At 46.0% G+C, this 22,264-nt stretch overlaps 1 protein-coding gene and 1 long non-coding RNA gene across 9 annotated transcripts; both read right to left on the bottom strand.

Annotated features, from left to right (window-relative positions):
- Positions 1-2,123: 2,123 nt before the first annotated feature.
- LOC139574703 (uncharacterized) lies at positions 2,124-3,941 on the bottom strand. The gene is made up of 3 exons (XR_011674816.1): positions 3,210-3,941; positions 2,803-2,915; positions 2,124-2,589 (listed from the first exon to the last, which is right to left on the bottom strand). It is a non-coding gene; the product is annotated as an uncharacterized lncRNA (long non-coding RNA).
- A 558-nt stretch (positions 3,942-4,499) lies between these two features.
- On the bottom strand, positions 4,500-22,227 carry LOC139574701 (cytoplasmic polyadenylation element-binding protein 4-like). Of its 8 annotated transcripts, none has more exons than XM_071399515.1 (12): positions 22,093-22,227; positions 17,933-19,262; positions 15,301-15,396; positions 13,895-13,988; positions 13,089-13,139; positions 12,894-12,917; positions 9,519-9,695; positions 9,241-9,330; positions 8,841-8,959; positions 8,267-8,381; positions 7,942-8,123; positions 4,500-7,730 (listed from the first exon to the last, which is right to left on the bottom strand). In XM_071399515.1, the coding sequence occupies exons 2-12, from the start codon at positions 19,004-19,006 to the stop codon at positions 7,503-7,505; spliced, it is 2,250 nt and encodes a 749-aa protein (XP_071255616.1). In that variant the 5' UTR covers positions 19,007-19,262; positions 22,093-22,227; the 3' UTR covers positions 4,500-7,502. The 8 variants fall into 8 exon arrangements, with proteins under 8 accessions (XP_071255616.1, XP_071255621.1, XP_071255618.1 ...); XM_071399520.1 differs by having other exon boundaries at positions 13,895-13,985; XM_071399517.1 differs by having other exon boundaries at positions 17,933-19,086; positions 22,093-22,206.
- Between the last annotated feature and the right edge of the window lie 37 nt (positions 22,228-22,264).

The raw sequence follows: 22,264 nt of genomic DNA, 5'->3' as shown, positions 1-22,264 counted from the left end.
GGCAACACAACTGGCCTGTTAATACTACAGAAACACATGTTGGCTGTGGGTTGTTAATTCACTAATAAGGAACAGGAAACAGAAACACATGTTGGCTGTGGGTTGTTAATTCACTAATAAGGAGCAGGAAACAGAAACACATGTTGGCTGTGGGTTGTTAATTCACTAATAAGGAACAGGAAACAGAACCACATGTTGGCTGTGGGTTGTTAATTCACTAATAAGGAACAGGAAACAGAACCACATGTTGGCTGTGGGTTGTTAATTCATTAATAAGGAGCAGGAAACAGAACCACATGTTGGCTGTGGGTTGTTAATTCACTAATAAGGAGCAGGAAACAGAACCACATGTTGGCTGTGGGTTGTTAATTCACTAATAAGGAACAGGAAACAGAACCACATGTTGGCTGTGGGTTGTTAATTCACTAATAAGGAGCAGGAAACAGAACCATATGTTGGCTGTGGGTTGTTAATTCACTAATAAGGAGCAGGAAACAGAACCATATGTTGGCTGTGGGTTGTTAATTCACTAATAAGGAGCAGGAAACAGAACCACATGTTGGCTGTGGGTTGTTAATTCACTAATAAGGAACAGGAAACCGAACCATATGTTGGCTGTGGGTTGTTAATTCACTAATAAGGAGCAGGAAACAGAAACACATGTTGGCTGTGGGTTGTTAATTCACTAATAAGGAGCAGGAAACAGAAACACATGTTGGCTGTGGGTTGTTAATTCACTAATAAGGAGCAGGAAACAGAACCACATGTTGGCTGTGGGTTGTTAATTCACTAATAAGGAGCAGGAAACAGAACCACATGTTGGCTGTGGGTTGTTAATTCACTAATAAGGAACAGGAAACAGAACCACATGTTGGCTGTGGGTTGTTAATTCACTAATAAGGAGCAGGAAACAGAACCATATGTTGGCTGTGGGTTGTTAATTCACTAATAAGGAGCAGGAAACAGAACCATATGTTGGCTGTGGGTTGTTAATTCACTAATAAGGAGCAGGAAACAGAACCACATGTTGGCTGTGGGTTGTTAATTCACTAATAAGGAGCAGGAAACAGAACCACATGTTGGCTGTGGGTTGTTAATTCACTAATAAGGAGCAGGAAACAGAAACACATGTTGGCTGTGGGTTGTTAATTCACTAATAAGGAGCAGGAAACAGAAACACATGTTGGCTGTGGGTTGTTAATTCACTAATAAGGAGCAGGAAACAGAACCACATGTTGGCTGTGGGTTGTTAATTCACTAATAAGGAGCAGGAAACAGAACCACATGTTGGCTGTGGGTTGTTAATTCACTAATAAGGAACAGGAAACAGAACCACATGTTGGCTGTGGGTTGTTAATTCACTAATAAGGAGCAGGAAACAGAACCACATGTTGGCTGTGGGTTGTTAATTCACTAATAAGGAGCAGGAAACAGAACCACATGTTGGCTGTGGGTTGTTAATTCACTAATAAGGAGCAGGAAACAGAACCACATGTTGGCTGTGGGTTGTTAATTCACTAATAAGGAACAGGAAACAGAACCACATGTTGGCTGTGGGTTGTTAATTCACTAATAAGGAACAGGAAACAGAACCACATGTTGGCTGTGGGTTGTTAATTCACTAATAAGGAGCAGGAAACAGAACCACATGTTGGCTGTGGGTTGTTAATTCACTAATAAGGAACAGGAAACAGAACCACATGTTGGCTGTGGGTTGTTAATTCACTAATAAGGAACAGGAAACAGAACCACATGTTGGCTGTGGGTTAATTCACTAATAAGGAACAGGAAACAAAAACACACAGGGCTGTGTTCATAAGTAGTGCACTATAAAGGGAATAAGGTGCCATTTTGGACATACCCAGGCTCTACTGAGAACCTCTGATTGAGAAAGTTGAGCTGTGGCTGACCTGTGTATTCTACCGTTAGGTGGCTGAGTGTACAGTATCTAACACACCCACACACACCCACAAAATAGAGACAGTTCCCTCTAGTGGAAAAAGAGGTGAGGTTCTCCATGAGGAAGAAGTGCTGGTGCAACAGCCTTCATACCCAGTAGTAGCACTCCAGGAGGGTTGGCTGACCTGTTATAGCTCACCAGACATAACAGAAATTAACAACACTTTCTCCTCAAGAAGTTGTTTTAATTCAGAACTCTTCGTTCCCCATGACAACAGTCAAAATCTGTGTGTTCCCCATCAAAACCAACCTATAGTCTATTTCTTCAACCAGAGGAAACTATAGGAACAGATTGCTGGAGATGTACAGTACAGGTTTAGTTTCAGGTAACATAAATAATCTTCATTCCATTTTAAATCAGCACATTTGCCAGGTAGTCCATAAACTTGGTTAAAACAAAATCATAACATTTAAGGGAAACAAATAAAACTATTCCATTCCTGAGTTTGAGAGGGAAAGAGAAGTTCTATAATCTATGTATCATTCCCAGATTGTAATCTAGTCTTCAGACTGAGTTGAATGTATAACTTGACTGCTATGGCTGAGGGAGACCAGTCTCTCTCTGATGCTCCTGTTCTCCTGCAGCATCCTACCGATGGTCCTTAACACAGCCTGTCTGGCTGCCCACTGCTGGAGAGGAGAGAGAAGTAACAGAGTTATGGCAAAGCCCACATCAACATCATATAAAAACTTTGTAGGTTAGAGACAGTACAGTAGTTTAATAACGGTAGGTCTGTGACAGGTAACACAATTCAACAGCTGCCAGACTGCCAGGAAATGGAGGCAACAGACTCCAACCGCACAAATAAATCAGACATATTTGTAATACAGCATCAAATTTACAGGTTGGTTGGTTGATGTGTGCTTGTCTCTCTGGTAGAAGGTGAAGAGGTCTTCATTCATCATGCTCTGAGGAGTGCCTGTATTGGACATGGAGGAACAAGGAAGGAACGAGGCTGCGGCCCCGTTTAAAATATTTAAAAGTGATTCCTTCCTTCCTAGCTTCCTTGAAATTAGCACTGGTTAGACATGATTGGACAGGTAAACTGAACGACCCACATATATTCATGTTTTTTCATTCTAATCAGTGAATACTTCCAGGAAGTTACGATGGATTAATTAACTTTTAAAGAATTCTAACAGGGTTGAGTTGGGTAGCCTAATTTAGACCATCACATGACAAACATTCTGCTGATAGCTAACTACTTATTCTGACAATATTCTGGATAACGTTATTTTAGTGTAGTTACATCTTTGTCCAACGTTAGGATTTCTCCGTCTCTGTTGTTGTGATCTCTCTCCTTCACCTTGACTTCGGGCAGCTGTCATTCTCTCTATCACGGGTCGTGGTGGAGGCATCGACCTTCTCTCATCCTTTCGTTTCTTCTTGGACAGTGCAGGCTTGCTGTTACACTTCGTTAATTTGATCTTTTTTGTTGACAACGTATCTTGTCTTCTCCGTGAGCTGGACAACTCGATCAAGTACTCATTCATTTGCTGTCCATCTTTTTGACTACATCGTGAGGATTGATATCCAAAACTTGGCACGTAAACAGCCTTGAACTGAGCACCTGGCATCTTATTTCTATGCCTGTTCATCAACAATAATTTGAAGTTAGCTAGCAAAAGTTAGTCTCTAAAAAAATGCTGCTGGCTAGCTAGGCTAGTAAACGGACAGTCTCGAGCCCGTGCCCTACCTACCTCGAGCAGTTAGGATTAGCTGCACGTGCCCAGTCTGTAAACATGCATCTAGAGATGCAACAACGCACTATTTAATTCTCAATTTAGCTGCTAATCACTTATTTTGTGAACATTAGTGTTGTCACTCATTGACCAAAAGAGCAGTACAATTTGCCACTGCCGGCCAAATGGATTGATGAAAATAAAAGATTTGCCTGCGGCATTACAATGACTTCTCTTCGCCAGCAGATGGCGTTGCTTTCTTTTTCTGACATATGAAATAGCACATAGTGCAGTGGCCTGCTGAGTCCACTTTCAACCCTCTAGGTATCTGTCGTTGTTGGTATCAGGAGCCAAAGGTCCGGGCTGGAGAATTGGATCTGCCTGCATCTATAATTTGTGTCAGAAACCTCCTCCTTGGTCTCGGTCACACACAGCTGCACTCAACGGTTGTGGTCCAATACTCTACCCTTCTAGTCAAGTCAAATGCATTTAACAAGGGTCACAACACCGTTCACACAAATAAAAAGAGGAACAAAACAATGTAGAAAGACTGGTCTTGTAAGGAGGGACAATCTTCTGCATGAAGTGTGCACTTACTCACTCCCCATCATGGATTAAAAAGGAATGGACTGGTGTAACAATATTTATACCAATCCAGTGGGTTTAAATCCATGGAGGGGAGTTATGTCCACTTTTAGCAACATAATGAGAAATTGGAGTGTTTGAGTCAATAGTTTATTTGGGTGCAGGGTTCAAAAGGAATGTACTGAAAAAAGAACCTGTGCGTTTTCCTTTTCATGTACAAACCTAGCAGCACACACGCCTTGCTTTCCTCAAGAAATTGACTTCAACCCCTGTTCTCCTCACAGCTGAGTTTTATTCTTTCAACATCTCACATTACAAATACTTCAAATGTTGTATGCATACAGTTAGAAATAGTTGGCTGCAGATGATTATATGACTTTAGATCTTGATTTTTACTTCAGTTCTACAAACCAACTATAAAAACTGACATCTGTTACCACATAACATAACCGGGGGGGAGAAATATACAAATTGGAACTTATAAATGCGAAATGACCATAATAAAAATCAAGATGATGTCTCAAGTAAAAAAGGTATATCAATAAATACAACCTTCCCAACATACCATTAAAAACTATTGACATGTTTCGCAATCAAGTAATACTAACAGACATTATTCCTCTGAATGTGGCACACAAACAGCAATTAGAAAACCTAGACATCAACAAGTTCAACACATCACCCCAAAAAATATACAAATCTGATCCAAATGATAGTTTTACATTTCAATTGAAAATATAACAAATGCTAAATACGTTATCAACTTAGTATATACAATGTTTTCTTAATCACAGTAGCATGGTAGTAGCAAAATAATTGAATAAGCACAAAATAATGTTTAAAAATAAATTCAGTTATATATTAGTAGAAAGTATCTTTTTGTTTTACTTTGCAGACACCAGCATGAACAATAGTAGACTGAGAAAATAATCCTGTTTTAATGTTTACATGGTTTATATGGGTTTAAATGATTTACATTGCAGAAAGAGAGAAACTGTTTTAGGAAAGAAGAAGTATTGCACATCAGGGCTCAAAGTTAACTTGCAACATGAATCACATTCAAGTCTATGTCCCAAAGCATGCCACATCACAGGGGTGGAGTGATCAAGTGTCTTTAGGAACAAGTGTCTTCTACATGGCTAAACTCATGTGGTATCCTGCATGTACAGCAGGTCTGTCTGTGAGGGAGGCAGACTTTAGGTGAGAAAGAGAGGATAGATAGGTGATCTGAAAGAGAACTTCAAAACTCATACAAAAATAAAACAAAGAGAGATCTAGTGCATTACAATAGTTTTCTGCATTAACACTAGTCAATAGTCATGTTGTTATTCTGTATTACGTCATGCATGCCTAGAATAACTGGTACATTCTGGAACCTTCAGGTAGTTCCAGAATGAGAATCTAAATAGTTTTTAGAACACCTGTCATCATTCACTGATGATACAAGGGAACAAGGGTTCACTCATCCACCCAAGCCAAAACATTTCCCCAAGATTTTCCTTACCCACTACAAGCTGAATATATGTTTCAAGACTATCAAAATAAGTTTAGAAAGGTCTTGTCATGCCTTAAGATCCAGTACTTATGGTTTATTATTATGAAAGAGAAGTCTGTACTGTACATGATTGGCTAACTCTTTTTCTTTTCTCTACACAATCACACCAGACAATTTAACATTTACCAGCACTTAAATATATAAAAAGCTAAATTGAAAATTATATTAATATCATTCATTTTTTATTTTTTAAATTAACTTTTACCATAAATGCAGATCTCTTAGTAACAAAGGTACAAAATTATTTTTCACCAAGTGAAAAAAATGAGGTATTGCAAAAGGAGTTATCCCATCTTGTGAAAAATGTGCCTAAAATGACTATTGAAAAAAATATTTAGAAAAGTAGTGCATAATAAATTTATATATGTTCATGACAAAATAATCAGCTAGAAAACACTGTACAAAAATCAGCAGGCCATGTATAAAATAATATCTTTATCTCTGTGACAGCAAGTTCTTCAAAGAGTGTCCAACTAACGTATTCATCCTCCACAGCTAGAATCCACTAGCGAATCCATTCGCCACAGCTCGGATCTACTTCCTCTACACTCCAGTCATGGGAGAGAGTGCGTCAGATCACCATGAGACTAGGCTGGTAGTCCTGTCTGTCTGTGCTTCAGCCAACTCCTCTCCGTTTTAATTGGCTGGACAACGATAGCCAGAGGAGTTGGTTAACACTTAAGCACATAGTACCAGGCTGCATACTATGAGTCACTCAGGGAACACTGTAGCTAGCTACCACTGTACTGTGCATTCCTACTAGTACTACAACATTAGCATGTTAGCGTCCAGTGCTAATATCCCTGACAATATATAGTGAGCTAATACTACTGCCAATACCGGAGCCCTGCCTAGATAGCTAGGGCTGTAGTCTTTATCAGCTGAAGGTGTCTTTCCAAAGACTTTCTCCCCTCTCAATTTCACAACTTAACGGCACTAGCCTTACTGACCTCCTGAACCTGAAAATGGAGTCTTATAGTCCTTAAACCCCTCAGATAATCAACTGGCTTTGATCACTTGTTTTTAGGCCAATCTTTGGTTTGCCCATTTTGGCTACAATGCGTCAATTTAAACCATGATCTAGAAACACATACCAGTAATCGATGTCAGGCCTGATACCGAGGGGATCATTTTTTTCTGAAATAATCCTGTATGTACTCTGAACAGTTTATTTATGATGAAGGGAATTGTCAAGTCTGTCTGCCCTACTGCAGTGGATTTCTTTGACTATTGAACTTTAACCTGACCAGTTGCTCTCAACCTTTGGTTAACGATACAATTATTAATCTAATCCTGCATGCGTAAAGTAACAAAATAAGTGCACCCTTTAAAACGCAACTGTTCTAGTTAATATACTGATTGAGGTGCAGCACATAGCTCACTCAAATGTTATATATGTTACTCTTGACAACAAATGTAAGCAGCTTCGCCAGCTAATGAGAAAAGAAAGTACAGTCAAGTCAGAAGAAACACTTCTTCTCGTATCTAATAATGCATCCAAGTACTCATGCACACCTTAACTTAAATTCAAAACGGGATTTCTTTCACTTCGTTTTACTTCTTCTTAGCATTTACTTGTCTTAGAAGAAAGTCTGATTAAAAAAATAAAGATTAAATTAAGCTTTTAAGTTTCTTTTTTCATTTTGAAACTAAATAGGAACCAGCAAAAAGAAAAGTGCATTTATTTTCTACAACATAGCCCGTCACCCTCCCTCCCTCCCTAATTCCACCTGAAGGATATGTGTCGGGGCCGGTCTCCCCCCTCCTTGACCAGTGGCTTGTGGAACTCTCGTCCGGCACGGGAGTGTATGGCTGCCCAGCAGTACTCGCAGTAGTACTGGAGACAGGTGACGTTAGCGCAGAAGAAGGGAGCGAACTTTCCCCCACAGCGTGTCCCCTGGCACTCATCACACAGCTGGTCATCCAGCACGTATGGCTTCACTTCCACCTGGGGAAGAGGGGGAGGACAGAAGGAGAAAGAGGAGATGAAACATACCCAGATGGAATGGGACATGAGAGAAACCAGAGGGGAAAAGCTCAGAGCCAGCGCCATTTTGTAGCTTAGCTATTGTTCGTGTGAGGCATCTATGGTTTTTCTCCTTGACAAAATGCACAGCGTATGTGGCTCCGCTAAACTACCAAAGACCAGACTGACTCACCCGTTTGTCGATCTCGCCGTGCTGCAGCTGAACGAATCGAGCGCTAATAGCAGCGATGTAGCTCTGCTGATTGGAGAAGGCCACACGGCCCGCTCCTTTAGGGTACTTCAGCTCAGGGTCTGTGTCGATGCCAGCGTAACACACTCCTCCATACAGACGATCCATTATCATGGCCAGCTCCACTGGAACAGTAACACATATAGGTTGATGATGTGGCTGACTGGGTCTGTCACGCCAGACAGTGTTAGCCTGCTGAGCTAAAGCCTAGGCATTACTGTAGCTCAGTCTCTCTCTCATACACACACACAGAATCACAGTCCAGTACCTGCGCGTAGAGGACGTGGCACCCCTCCTACGAAGATGGTCTTCCTCGGGTCCAGAGGCTGAGAGCCGTCCATCACAAAGTCACTGTCGTTCAGGTTCCAGGGACGGATCTGGACCTAGAGGAACGGCCAGACAACATTCAGATAACACCCATATAACATCTAGAAAATGCTAACAAATGTCATATAACATTTGTAACTCTTTCAAAGTCCATACAACTAGATGTGAACTAGGTGAGTGGAGTGGGCAGGGCTGAACTAGGTGAGTGGAGTGGGCAGGGCTGAACTAGGTGAGTGGAGTGGGCAGGGCTGAACTAGGTGAGTGGAGTGGGCAGGGCTGAACTAGGTGAGTGGAGTGGGCAGGGCTGAACTAGGTGAGTGGAGTGGGCAGGGCTGAACTAGGTGAGTGGAGTGGGCAGGGCTGAACTAGGTGAGTGGAGTGGGCAGGGCTGAACTAGGTGAGTGGACTGGGGAGATCTCACAACTATTTACCAGCAGTGCTAGACTGACAAGTAGGACAGACAACTCCCACCAAGACTGACTGGCTCGTGTGTCACACACAGACAGACACGTCACAGGCTTGTCCTTGATGGTGGGGCTGGAGACACAGAGGTAGAGCTTGCCATCCTCCTCGATACAGGCATCGATCAGAGCCTGGACAGAGCTCTCGTCTTGGAACAGTAAGAATGCATAACCTAGAGGGAAAGAAAGAGCTCAGTACTCTCATGACCTTCATCTAGTTCCCTTAACTCGGGGCCCTAGGAATTTTCCCGTCATTCCTAGGGCCCCCCGAGTGTCCCCGTCATTCCTAGGGCCCCCCCGAGTGTCCCCGTCATTCCTAGGGCCCCCCCCGAGTGTCCCCGTCATTCCTAGGGCCCCCCCGAGTGTCCCCGTCATTCCTAGGGCCCCCCCGAGTGTCCCCGTCATTCCTAGGGCCCCTAGTATTTCCTGGCCAATGTGACCATATCAGACTCACCTTTGGGTGGGAAATAGGACTTGCTCTCAGCCTTGTGGGGCCAATCGACAAACAGGTGACCGAACCGGCGGAAACTGGCGGTGATCTCATCTGAGAATGAAAGAGTCAAAGCTAGTCAGCTACACAGGCTCTTCAGGGCACTGTAGTTGTAGCACACAGCCTTCAAGCCTCTGACATCACATGTCGGGACCCATTAACATAGAAAACAGACGCCTCTCATCGTCTCTAACTCAGAACTACATTGTAAAAGGTATATTATTCTGTTCATTGATCAATACCTTCGTCTATATCGGGGGGCAGTCCTCCCACAAACACCTTGCGTGAGTATCTCTCCACTCGCTCTCCGTTGAGGTGCGGGAAACAGTGGGCGGATCCTAAACCAGGAAGTCCCTGGTCACCTGACTCGTCCTCTCCGAAGGACCGCTCGTCCTCCATGGGGAACAGGTTAGAGTGACCTGGAGGGCAGAGAGATAGATCGGTAGAGATACTTATTTCACACCATGTTGCCAACCCAAACCGTACTAACCCCGACACCCTGGACTTATTTCACACCATGTTGCCAACCCAAACCGTACTAACCCCGACACCCTGGACTTATTTCACACCATGTTGCCAACCCAAACCGTACTAACCCCGACACCCTGATGAAGACGTAAGCTGCTATACATTGAAGTATTTAAAATGTCCCATACATTAAAGGCTTTTTAACTTTCAAACCAAACACGAGTGCCTGGACATTTTTATGCCACTTAGCACCTATTTGTGGTTATATTTATTTTCAAACCATAGTGTGCTGGCTCCGATAATTCATTTTCACATTGTCCTTTCCAACAACTATTGTGGATATTTAACCAGGCCAGCTCAGTAGAGCTTGGATTTAACCAGGCCAGCTCAGTAGAGCTTGGATTTAACCAGGCCAGCTCAGTAGAGCTTGGATTTAACCAGGCCAGCTCAGTAGAGCTTGGATTTAACCAGGCCAGCTCAGTAGAGCTTGGATTTAACCAGGCCAGCTCAGTAGAGCTTGGATTTAACCAGGCCAGCTCAGTAGAGCTTGGATTTAACCAGGCCAGCTCAGTAGAGCTTGGATTTAACCAGACCAGCTCAGTAGAGCTTGGATTTAACCAGGCCAGCTCAGTAGAGCTTGGATTTAACCAGGCCAGCTCAGTAGAGCTTGGATTTAACCAGGCCAGCTCAGTAGAGCTTGGCTCAGCTCTGTTTGACTCAGTCGTCAAAAAAGGGTAAGATTGTACCCAAATAAATACACCTACAAAAAAATTGCGGTACATTGATTGAAATCAAATTAACTCAAATAAAGCAATTTTTCATTGTGATGAAGACAAAAGATAACCATGATCATGAAACCAATCATGATTTCCGCAAGCGCTTACAAGATTTGATGTTTTGGTAAAGTCTAGTGACAAGCCACCACAGCCAGGTCATAACAACCCAGCAGGAAACAGGCACCCGACAATCATGTCAGCTCATCTTTTTTGCTATTGCGCTGTACATATGATCAGATTTCACAACAAACACGTGTTGAAGGTTATTAATATAGCAATCTGAGACGGTCAGCATAACTGCAATAATGACAACCTGGAAATCCATTTCAACACTTCACCATGTTAAGTATATAAAGCAACACAGAGCAGTAGGCCACAATCTACACGGAAGTTCTTAAATGCTTTATACACTGCTCAAAAAAATAAAGGGAACACTAAAATAACACATCCTAGATCTGAATGAATGAAATATTCTTATTAAATACTTTTTTCTTTACATAGTTGAATGTGCTGACAACAAAATCACACAAAAATTATCAATGGAAATCAAATTTATCAACCCATGGAGGTCTGGATTTGGAGTCACACTCAAAATTAAAGTGTAAAACCACACTACAGGCTGATCCAACTGATGTAATGTCCTTAAAACAAGTCAAAATGAGGCTCAGTAGTGTGTGTGGCCTCCACGTGCCTGTATGACCTCCCTACAACGCCTGGGCACGCTCCTGATGAGGTGGCGGATGGTCTCCTGAGGGATCTCCTCCCAGACCTGGACTAAAGCATCCGCCAACTCCTGGACAGTCTGTGGTGCAACGTGGCGTTGGTGGATGGAGCGAGACATGATGTCCCAGATGTGCTCAATTGGATTCAGGTCTGGGGAACGGTCGGGCCAGTCCATAGCATCAATGCCTTCCTCCTGCAGGAACTGCTGACACACTCCAGCCACATGAGGTCTAGCATTGTCTTGCATTAGGAGGAACCCAGGGCCAACCGCACCAGCATATGGTCTCACAAGGGGTCTGAGGATCTCATCTCGGTACCTAATGGCAGTCAGGCTACCTCTGGCGAGCACATGGAGGGCTGTGCGGCCCCCCAAAGAAATGCCACCCCACACCATGACTGACCCACCGCCAAACCGGTCATGCTGGAGGATGTTGCAGGCAGCAGAACGTTCTCCACGGCGTCTCCAGACTCTGTCACATGTGCTCATGTGCTCAGTGTGAACCTGCTTTCATCTGTGAAGAGCACAGGGCGCCAGTGGCGAATTTGCCAATCTTGGTGTTTTCTGGCAAATGCCAAACGTCCTGCACGGTGTTGGGCTGTAAGCCCAACCCCCACCTGTGGACGTCGGGCCCTCATACCACCCTCATGGAGTCTGTTTCTGACCGTTTGAGCAGACACATGCACATTTGTGGCCTGCTGGAGGTCATTTTGCAGGGCTCTGGCAGTGCTCCTCCTTGCACAAAGGCGGAGGTAGCGGTCCTGCTGCTGGGTTGTTGCCCTCCTACGGCCTCCTCCACATCTCCTGATGTACTGGCCTGTCTCCTGGTAGCGCCTCCATGCTCTGGACACTACGCTGACAGACACAGCAAACCTTCTAGCCACAGCTCGCATTGATGTGCCATCCTGGATGAGCTGCACTACCTGAGCCACTTGTGTGGGTTGTAGACTCCGTCTCATGCTACCACTAGAGTGAAAGCACCGCCAGCATTCAAAAGTGACCAAAACATCAGCCAGGAAGCATAGGAACTGAGAAGTGGTCTGTGGTCACCACCTGCAGAACCACTCCTTTATTGGGGGTGTCTTGCTAATTGCCTATAATTTCCACCTGTTGTCTATTCCATTTGCACAACAGCATGTGAAATTTATTGTCAATCAGTGTTGCTTCCTAAGTGGACAGTTTGATTTCACAGAAGTGTGATTGACTTGGAGTTACATTGTGTTGTTTAAGTGTTCCCTTTATTTTTTGAGCAGTGTATATTAAACCAGTTAGGTCAACTAATAGCTATATATATTAAACCAGTTAGGTCAACTAATAGCTATATATATTAAACCAGTTAGGTCAACTAATAGTGTTCCCTTTATTTTTTTGAGCAGTATAGTATTTATAGAATTAAGATGATTGTTTTATTATATTCATTTCAAATCCTCCCTGGGGACATGAAGTCTTCCTCTGCAGGTTCAGTCGGGGACTAGTGAACAGTCAGCGTTTAAGAGGTAAACACAGACAAGTTGCATCTGAAAATGGCACCCTATTCCACCATTTTAGACACAGAGAGGCCAAACCAGACAGCATGTACTGTGTAATGGCCGCTTTGCAAATAATGACATGACTTAGGCTAAAACATGAAGACATTTTGGGTTTGGCTTTACCTCGTCGTCTGCCATAGCTCCTAGCTGCATGTAAAACAAGACACAACAGCCTTCATACCAACTCTTAACAGCACAGGGTTATAAAATAATGTACACTCCATGAACAACTTGCATCCAATTGACTACCTGTACTGTGAATGGCTGAACTAAGCTATACACTTTATTGTATTGAGGCAAAATCTAACATTTCCATACCATTCATGGGCAAAGACCCATCTCCGGCCTGGTGAGAGAAACCATAGCGACCTGGAGAAGAAGAGACCGAAGTCAGTTAGAATATGCATATTATTTTGCCTTCTCACTCCATATAGCCACCACATTTCAACAACTGTAGCTGTTCTGTGATGTACTGAGGAGAATGAGAATTGAGATGAGCAGCAGAACCATCAAAGCATCCAGAGAACTCTGACTTAACAGCCAATAGATAGCGATACATGATCAGAGAGGGGAAATAAGTGATGGACTGGCCATAAATTAAGAGACAAACTCCTTCTGAAGAGCAGTCAGGGTCTTGGCTATAAAACATGTCTTCAGGGATGGTATGCGACAAAACGTAACCCAAATGTTTAATTCATGGTGGTGGAGAGAATGGAGAGTGGAGCATGGATCAAAGTGGCAGCATAGTAGTACTTAAACAGGTAAGCGTGTGTGATTGAGCAGGTTTAGACGGAGTAGAGCCGTTTCACCTCCATCCTGCACTAGCGCAGCTGGACATTTTACCAACCGGTCAGAATTACGTGAAATCAATCTTCTGTCTCTAAATTGAAAATATGCCATTACTGTATATTCAGCAAATATTTCCTCATTGTTTGTGGAGTATTACAGAATACCAGGGCCTATATTCAAAGCATCTAGGATCAGGTCCCCCTTGTACATATAATCATATTCATTATTTTTCTAAAGGAAAAAAACTCATTCAAGAACAGCACTCTAATTCTGAGACGCTTTGTGAATACTGACCCAGGGTGTTTCTTCATACTGCGAGAAACAGAGAAACCCACCTTTCAAGGAATCCTGTTCAGCCCTCATAATATCAATCAGACTGTTCTCCAGAGAGTGCATGCTGAAGCCATCAAAGGAACGGGTTCTCTCCTGCTGAGAGACACACAGAGACAGGGAACACGATGATTAGCCTGCGGTGTTCTAAGAACAGGAACACAGAACCATTCTGACGCGAGAACCCGTGGTAGGTTCTAATCTAGACCCTTGACACAGTTTTGCTTTGTGTATAGATGAGAACTATGTTGTCCTGGTACTTTAGACATAAACAGTTACACATCCACGGAGACGTTCTGTGGTGACGCTTATCCAATAAAATACCACCAAAATGTATTTATGTGATTCTAGAGAGATATCTCCAGATGTAGGCCATCTACAGCTTTTGTATCACATGCCCCTGTCTCTGTAGATAGACACAGAATGCTTTTCAAATAATCCCTTCCTTGAAGTAATCACCGATCTGTGTGTGACTGGAACGCTAAAGCTAGACTTACACCCTACTGCTTTAGCCAATCCAGGTCATGTCAGATCTGCGTTTACCTCAAAGAAGAAAGGATGTATTCAAACAGGGCCTTCTTTATGTATTCAAACAGGGCCTTCTTTATGTATTCAAACAGGGCCTTCTTTATGTATTCAAACAGGGCCTTCTTTATGTATTCAAACAGGGCCTTCTTTATGTATTCAAACAGGGCCTTCTTTATGTATTCAAACAGGGCCTTCTTTATGTATTCAAACAGGGCCTTCTTTATGTATTCAAACAGGGCCTTCTTTATGTATTCAAACAGGGCCAAAGCCTGCAGAAGTGAGATGACAGTATGTCAACATTTATCATACAGGCGTTGTGGCATCTCAAACAACAACAGGAGGAGGCTGGGGTTTCCGTATTTAACGTGCTGCATCTCTAACGAAAGAAGAAAGCTGAAGTTTTCCGTACCAAATGGCACCCAATTCCCTGTATAGTGCACTACCTTTGACCAGGCTCTGGTTTAAAGTAGTGCACTAAACAAGGAGTATGGTGCTATTTTGGGTGAACTCTGATTACCGGATTAGGCCTCTTCATGGCATACGCTTACCACCACATTCACAGATCTATAAGACTACATATACAACAATAGTTACTGTGAATTTCATCAAGAAACAAGTTGTTGGCCTAATTGTCATTGATGTTATCAGATGCTCTACTTACTAGTAACTAGATCATATTTGCTCTTCTCATTTACTTTGATGTGTACTGTATTACACATATCAGAACATATAATTTGTCTCTGACACTTCATCAAAAATGCCTTTACAAAGCTGCACGTGTTGGTTTTAACAATATAGAAGCATGTTTCAAGTCAATTCTTTCATTGTCCTATAAGGGTGGATAAATATATTTTCTCTACAGTTTGCTCATCCCTTCTCTCACCTGGAAAGGGAAGTTGTCAGTGCGACTCATGCTGTCTTCCATCCAGGCCTTTTGGTTGAACCCAGAGTTATTACGAGGATACTTCTGAGAGGGCACCTGGAAGATAGGACAATATTATATAATATTAGTACAAGTGGGATATTACCATGTGATTGTACCATTGAAGCGCACGATAGAGTTTATTTTATGGCTCAATAGACATCAAGAGCATTAGCTGGATTACAGCCTGCAGTCGCAAATAAATTATATCATAAGCAACTAAATCAAGCACTATTGGAGTTTGGCAAAACATTGAAATTAAAGAAATCATTGACTAGTTCATTGTAGGCTGTTAAATGAATATGGTTAATCTACTCATCAGTCTGAGGCCTTTGGGACATCCGGTCTTAACAGGTATGAGGTGTGCAATATACAGTTGTAGTCTGAAGTTTACTATTCACCTTAGCCAAATAAATTTAAAATCAGTTTCACAATTCCTGACACTTAATACCAGTAAATATTCCGTCTTAGGTCAGTTAGGATCACCACTTTATTTTAAGAATGTGAAATGTCAGAATAATAGTAGAGAGAATGATTTATTTCCGCTTTTATATCTTTCATCACATTCCCAGTGGGTCAGAAGTTTACATACACTCAATTAGTATTTGGTAGCATTGCCTTTAAATTGTTTGACTTGGGTCAAATGTTTCGGGTAGCCTTCCACAAGCTTCCCAAAATAAGTTGGGTGAATTTTGGCCCATTCCTCCTGAGAGAGCTGGTGTAACTGAGTCAGGTTTGTAAGCCTCCTTGCTCACACACGCTTTTTCAGTTCTGCCCACAAATTTTCTATAGGATTGAGGTCAGGGCTTTGTGATGGCCACTCCAATACCTTGACTTTGTTGTCCTTAAGCCATTTTGCCACAACTTTGGAAGTATGCTTGGGGTCATTGTCCATTTAGAAGACCCATTTGCAACCAAGCTTTAACTTCCTGACTGATATCTTGAGATGTTGTTTCAGTATGTCCACATAACTTTCCTTCTTCATGAAGCCATCTATTTTCTGAAGTGCACCAGTCCCTCCTGCAGCAAAGCAGCTCCAAAACATGATGCTGCCACCCCCGTGCTTCACAGTTGGGATAGTGACCTTCGGCTTGCAAGCCTCCCCATTGTTCCTCCAAACATAACGATGGTCATTATGGTTAAACAGTTCTATTTTTGTTTCATCACACCAGAGGACATTTCTCCAAAAAGTATAATCTTTGTCCCCATGTGCAGTTGCAAACCGTAGTCTGGCTTTTTTAATGGCGGTTTTGGAGCAGTGGCTTTTTCCTTGCTGAGCGGCCTTTCAGGTTAAGTCGATATAGGACTCGTTTTACTGTGGATATAGATACTTTTGTACCCGATTCCTCCAGCATCTTCACAAGGTCCTTCGCTGTTGTTCTGGGATTGATTTGCACTTTTCACACCAAAGTACGTTGATCTCTAGGAGACAGAACACGTCAGAACACGTGGTAACTTCAGGCGTTTGGAAATTGCTCCCAAGGATGAAGCAGACTTGTGGAGGTCTACAATTCTCTTTGAGGTCTTGGCTGATTTCTTTAGATTTTCCCATGATTTCAAGCAAAGAGGCACTGAGTTTGAAGGTAGGCCTTGAAATACATCCACAGGTACACCTCCAATTGACTCAAATTAAGTCAATTAGCCTATCAGAAGCTTCTAAAGCCATGACATCATTTTCTGGAATTTTCCAAGCTGTTTAAAGGCACAGTCAACTTACTGTATGTAAACTTCTGACCCACTGGAATTGTGATACAGTGAATTATAAGTTAAATAATCAGTCTTAACAATTGTTGGAAAAATTACTTGTGTCATGCACAAAGTAGATGTCCTAACCGACTTGTCAAAACTATAGTTTGTTAACAAGAAATTTGTGGAGTGGTTGAAAAACGAGTTAATGACTCCAACCTAAGTATGTAAACTTCCGACTTCAACTGTACATCTAACAGTAGCAGGTTGTTAGATGGGAGTGTGCAGTATATCTAGCTAGTTCAGTACCAGGTTGTTAGATGGGAGTGTGCAGTATATCTAGCTAGTTCAGTACCTGGTTGTTAGATGGGAGTGTGCAGTATATCTAGCTAGTTCAGTACCTGGTTGTTAGATGGGAGTGTGCAGTATATCTAGCTAGTTCAGTACCTGGTTGTTAGATGGGAGTGTGCAGTATATCTAGCTAGTTCAGTAGCAGGTTGTTAGATGGGAGTGTGCAGTATATCTAGCTAGTTCAGTACCAGGTTGTTAGATGGGAGTGTGCAGTATATCTAGCTAGTTCAGTACCTGGTTGTTAGATGGGAGTGTGCAGTATATCTAGCTAGTTCAGTACCAGGTTGTTAGATGGGAGTGTGCAGTATATCTAGCTAGTTCAGTACCTGGTTGTTAGATGGGAGTGTGCAGTATATCTAGCTAGTTCAGTAGCAGGTTGTTAGATGGGAGTGTGCAGTATATCTAGCTAGTTCAGTACCAGGTTGTTAGATGGGAGTGTGCAGTATATCTAGCTAGTTCAGTACCAGGTTGTTAGATGGGAGTGTGCAGTATATCTAGCTAGCTCAGTACCAGGTTGTTAGATGGGAGTGTGCAGTATATCTAGCTAGTTCAGTACCTGGTTGTTGGGGAAAGACTTCTTAAGTGGTGAGATGGAGTTGAGGGCCGTCACGCCTCCATTGAGGCCCCTGCGATACTCACGAACCCCCTGTGACCCTCCCCAGCCACCGTACCCACCTCCCCCGGGGCTCCAGGAGGTGGAAGTGGGGGGGGCAGGGCTCTGGTAGCTGCCCCAAGGGGAGGGGGGCTTGGACTGGGCCGGGGCCAGGTGGGGCAGCTGGGTGAAAGCTCCAGAGCGGTGGGGGTGAGGAGGGAAGGAGGGCTGGGGAGGGTGGGGGGAGGCTGGAGAGCGACGGTGCTGAGGGGGGACCCCCTGGTTGTGGGGGTGGTAGTGGTGGGGAGGGTGGTGGTGCTGGGAGACCGGGCCGATTTGGGGGGAGAAGCTGCCCCCCGCCCCTCCGAAGCCGGGCCCCGCGTGGTGGGAGAAGTTCTGGAACAGCATCTGGGGTCCGTTAGCGTTGGAACCAGCCGGGCCAAAGAACCCACCCCCGACGTCCTCACCGATAACGGGGGAGGGGTTGGAAGGTATGGTCGGGGACCAGTTGTTGAAGGAGGTCAAGGAGGAGGAGGTGGTGGAGGATTGGGCTCCGGACGTCCCCATCCCCAGGCTATCCTGGTAGTCAAACCCCCCCAGCACCGGAGGAGAGTCCATCCCACCCCTAAGCTTCTCCTTCCCACCGGTCTCCAACGAGCCCTTCTCCATGGAGCCGTCCTCAGGTAGGATTCCATCCAGCTCCCCTAGGCCACCTCCGGCCTCTTGCTGCCCAGGGGAGAGGGCCTGCGGCTGGGCCTTCTCCTGCAGGTCCTGGAGGTCCAGGGCGTTGGACTTGTCGGAGTCAAGGATCTCATCCTGCATGTTACTGTGGGGTGTTACGGAGGGGAACAGCCAGGCGCTACCTCCTCCATTGGTGGCCGAGGTGCTGTTGACGAATGAAGGGGGGCTGGGGGGGTTGGCAGGGTGATTGAGGTGGGGGGGCTGGGGTTGGAGGTGAGGGGGGATCCTCACGGGGAAAGCAGACTTGTTGCCACTGCCGTTATTCTTCACCAGGACTCCGAAGCCGTAGTCGTCCATTTATGAATCCCGGGGTAAAGACGATATTTCCTCCTCAACTTGGTTCTTCTTATCTCAATGTCTTCTAGGCCTATTTCCTACTGTATAACATGGGGAGGGAAGGAGAGGAGTGCAGGAGAGAGGGAGGAATTGAAGGGAGAAAGGGGGTGAGGGAGAGGACAGAAGTGAAGGCATGCGCGAGAAAGAAAGGAGAGGGAAAGGTGTTGTAGGGAAAACAGTGGGTGACGTAAAAAGTGGGAGACGGGTGAGAAGCGGACTAGACAGGGTCGAGGGAGGGGGGAGAGAGACAGATGGAGGGGGGTGGAGACAGGGTCGAGGGAGGGAGGGGGGGAGAGCGGGGTCGAGGGAGGGAGGGGGGGAGACAGGGTCGAGAGAGAGACAGGGTCGAGGGAGGGAGGGGGAGAGAGAGACAGGGTCGAGGGAGGGAGGGGGAGAGAGAGACAGGGTCGAGGGAGGGAGGGGGAGAGAGAGACAGGGTCGAGGGAGGGAGGGGGAGAGAGACAGGGTCGAGGGAGGGAGAGAGACAGGGTGGAGGGAGGGAGAGAGACAGGGTGGAGGGAGGGGGAGAGAGACAGGGTGGAGGGAGGGAGGGAGGGAGGAGGAGAGAGACAGGGTGGAGGAGAGAGACAGGGTGGAGGAGAGAGACAGGGTGGAGGAGAGAGACAGGGTGGAGGAGAGAGACAGGGTGGAGGAGAGAGACAGGGTGGAGGAGAGAGACAGGGTGGAGGAGAGAGACAGGGTCGGAGGGAGAGAGACAGGGTGGAGGAGAGAGACAGGGTGGAGGAGAGAGACAGGGTGGAGGAGAGAGACAGGGTGGAGGGAGGGGGAGAGAGACAGGGTGGAGGGAGGGGGAGAGAGACAGGGTCGAGGGAGGGGGAGAGAGACAGGGTCGAGGGAGGGGGAGAGAGACAGGGTCGAGGGAGGGGGAGAGAGACAGGGTCGAGGGAGGGGGAGAGAGACAGGGTCGAGGGAGGGGGAGAGAGACAGGGTCGAGGGAGGGGGAGAGAGACAGGGTCGAGGGAGGGGGAGAGAGACAGGGTCGAGGGAGGGGGAGAGAGACAGGGTCGAGGGAGGGGAGAGAGACAGGGTCGAGGGAGGGGAGAGAGACAGGGTCGAGGGAGGGGGGAGAGACAGGGTCGAGGGAGGGGGGAGAGACAGGGTCGAGAGAGGTTGGGAGAGAGAGGGTCGAGGGAGGGGAGAGAGACAGGGTCGAGGGAGGGGAGAGAGACAGGGTCGAGGGAGGGGAGAGAGACAGGGTCGAGGGAGGGGAGAGAGACAGGGTCGAGGGAGGGGGGAGAGACAGGGTCGAGGGAGGGGGGAGAGACAGGGTCGAGGGAGGGGGGAGAGACAGGGTCGAGGGAGGGGGGAGAGACAGGGTCGAGGGAGGTTGGGAGAGAGAGGGTCGAGGGAGGGGAGAGAGAGGGTCGAGGGAGGGGAGAGAGAGGGTCGAGGGAGGGGAGAGAGAGGGTCGGGAGAGAGGGTAGAGACAGGGTCGGGAGAGTCGGGAGAGAGGGTAGAGACATGGTCGAGGGAGAGACAGGGTCGAGGGAGAGACAGGGTCGAGGGAGAGACAGGGTCGAGGGAGGGGGGAGACAGGGTCGAGGGAGGGGGGGAGACAGGGTCGAGGGAGGGGGGGAGACAGGGTCGAGGGAGGGGGGGAGACAGGGTCGAGGGAGGGGGGAGACAGGGTCGAGAGAGGGGGGAGACAGGGTCGAGGGAGGGGGGGAGACAGGGTCGAGGGAGGGGGGGAGACAGGGTCGAGGGAGGGGGGAGACAGGGTCGAGGGAGGGGGGAGACAGGGTCGAGGGAGGGGGGGAGACAGGGTCGAGGGAGGGGGGGAGACAGGGTCGAGGGAGGGGGGAGACAGGGTCGAGGGAGGGGGGGAGACAGGGTCGAGGGAGGGGGGGAGACAGGGTCGAGGGAGGGGGGGAGACAGGGTCGAGGGAGGGGGGGAGACAGGGTCGAGGGAGGGAGGGGGGGTCAGAGGGTCGAGGGAGGGAGGGGTCGAGGGAGAGACAGGGTCGGGGGGGAGACAGGGTCGGGGGAGGGGGGGGGTCAGAGGGAAGTTGAGAGAGGGTCGAGGGAGGGGTCGAGGGAGAGAGACAGGGTCGAGGGAGGGGGAGAGAGACAGGGGGGGACATAAATACAAAGGCTATCATTCCACAATTTGATCCTACAGGCCATCCAAAACAACACCAGCCTTGCCAACTGCAGTGACTTTGCTGCAACTGCAGACTGCTAGTGATGTAACAATGAGATTAAATCATTGACTCGCTCAGCCACAGTAGGCCAAGGCTACATGATAAAATAACAGACTTAGCATAGCAGTAGTACTAGCAGGCCACAACAGAAAACACCTGAGTGAACATGCGTAGGTTAGCTGCGGTATAAGCACATAGCACCAGGCAGGCTGGCTACGCTATTAGTTGCCGTTTCTCTTCCCAAAGGTCGTTATGTGGCTAGCAAGCTAACAGCTGCTGCATTGGGTTCCATGTGCCCTGTCAATCAAACACATTACGATTATCAGTGTTGGTCTATTTGAGGTCTATATGCAGTGTAGTGCGTGTCTATGCCGGTGCGTTATAATGAAGGTAAATACACCAACACCTACCGAATATCTAGATTTTTTTCTGCAATGACCTCCTCCGTCGCGACCAGTTAAAGAAGAAAATGCTGGTGACGTTTCTTGTCTATGCTGAATCTAGGGTAGCCTAGTTCCCCGTATACAAGCCGCTCGGCTAGGGTAATAGCCGACAAGCTACTACAGTAGATACATTGTAGCCGATCTAACGAGCAATCGAAGCAGATAGGCAAAAATGTCGATGACAAATTAAACAATGTATCCGAAAATTCCACCGACAGCGATACACGGGTGATATCACTGCGGTGATATTGGTATTAAATGGTGTGTGTATCTTTAAACGACCTCGTCGGTTTCGTGTCCTGTGTGTTCAATGTCATAGCTTAGCACCAATCGTTGTCGTCATAATTTTTGTGCAATTCTAAACTACGGGTATAAACCTGAGTGCATTTCTCTGGTACGACATTACATTTCTGAAACGGATTCTATATCGTGCATTATGTACCTCTAAATTGTCGTCATGTCCTTATGGTTCCTAGATGTTGCCATATTTCAGCTTTTTTTCAATTTTCTGCATTTCCAAGTCAACCGGTACGAATGGTCTCTTCTAGTCGATGACAGCTGGGCCAGTAGGGAGACACTTCCGACTCATAACCCCGCCCCCTCCTCCTCCAACT

This window comes from Salvelinus alpinus, chromosome 4, assembly GCF_045679555.1.
Source record: "Salvelinus alpinus chromosome 4, SLU_Salpinus.1, whole genome shotgun sequence".
Lineage (NCBI taxonomy): Eukaryota > Metazoa > Chordata > Actinopteri > Salmoniformes > Salmonidae > Salvelinus > Salvelinus alpinus.
The sequence above is the reverse complement of the archived record's forward strand: the minus strand, read 5'-3'. Positions and strand labels throughout refer to the sequence as shown.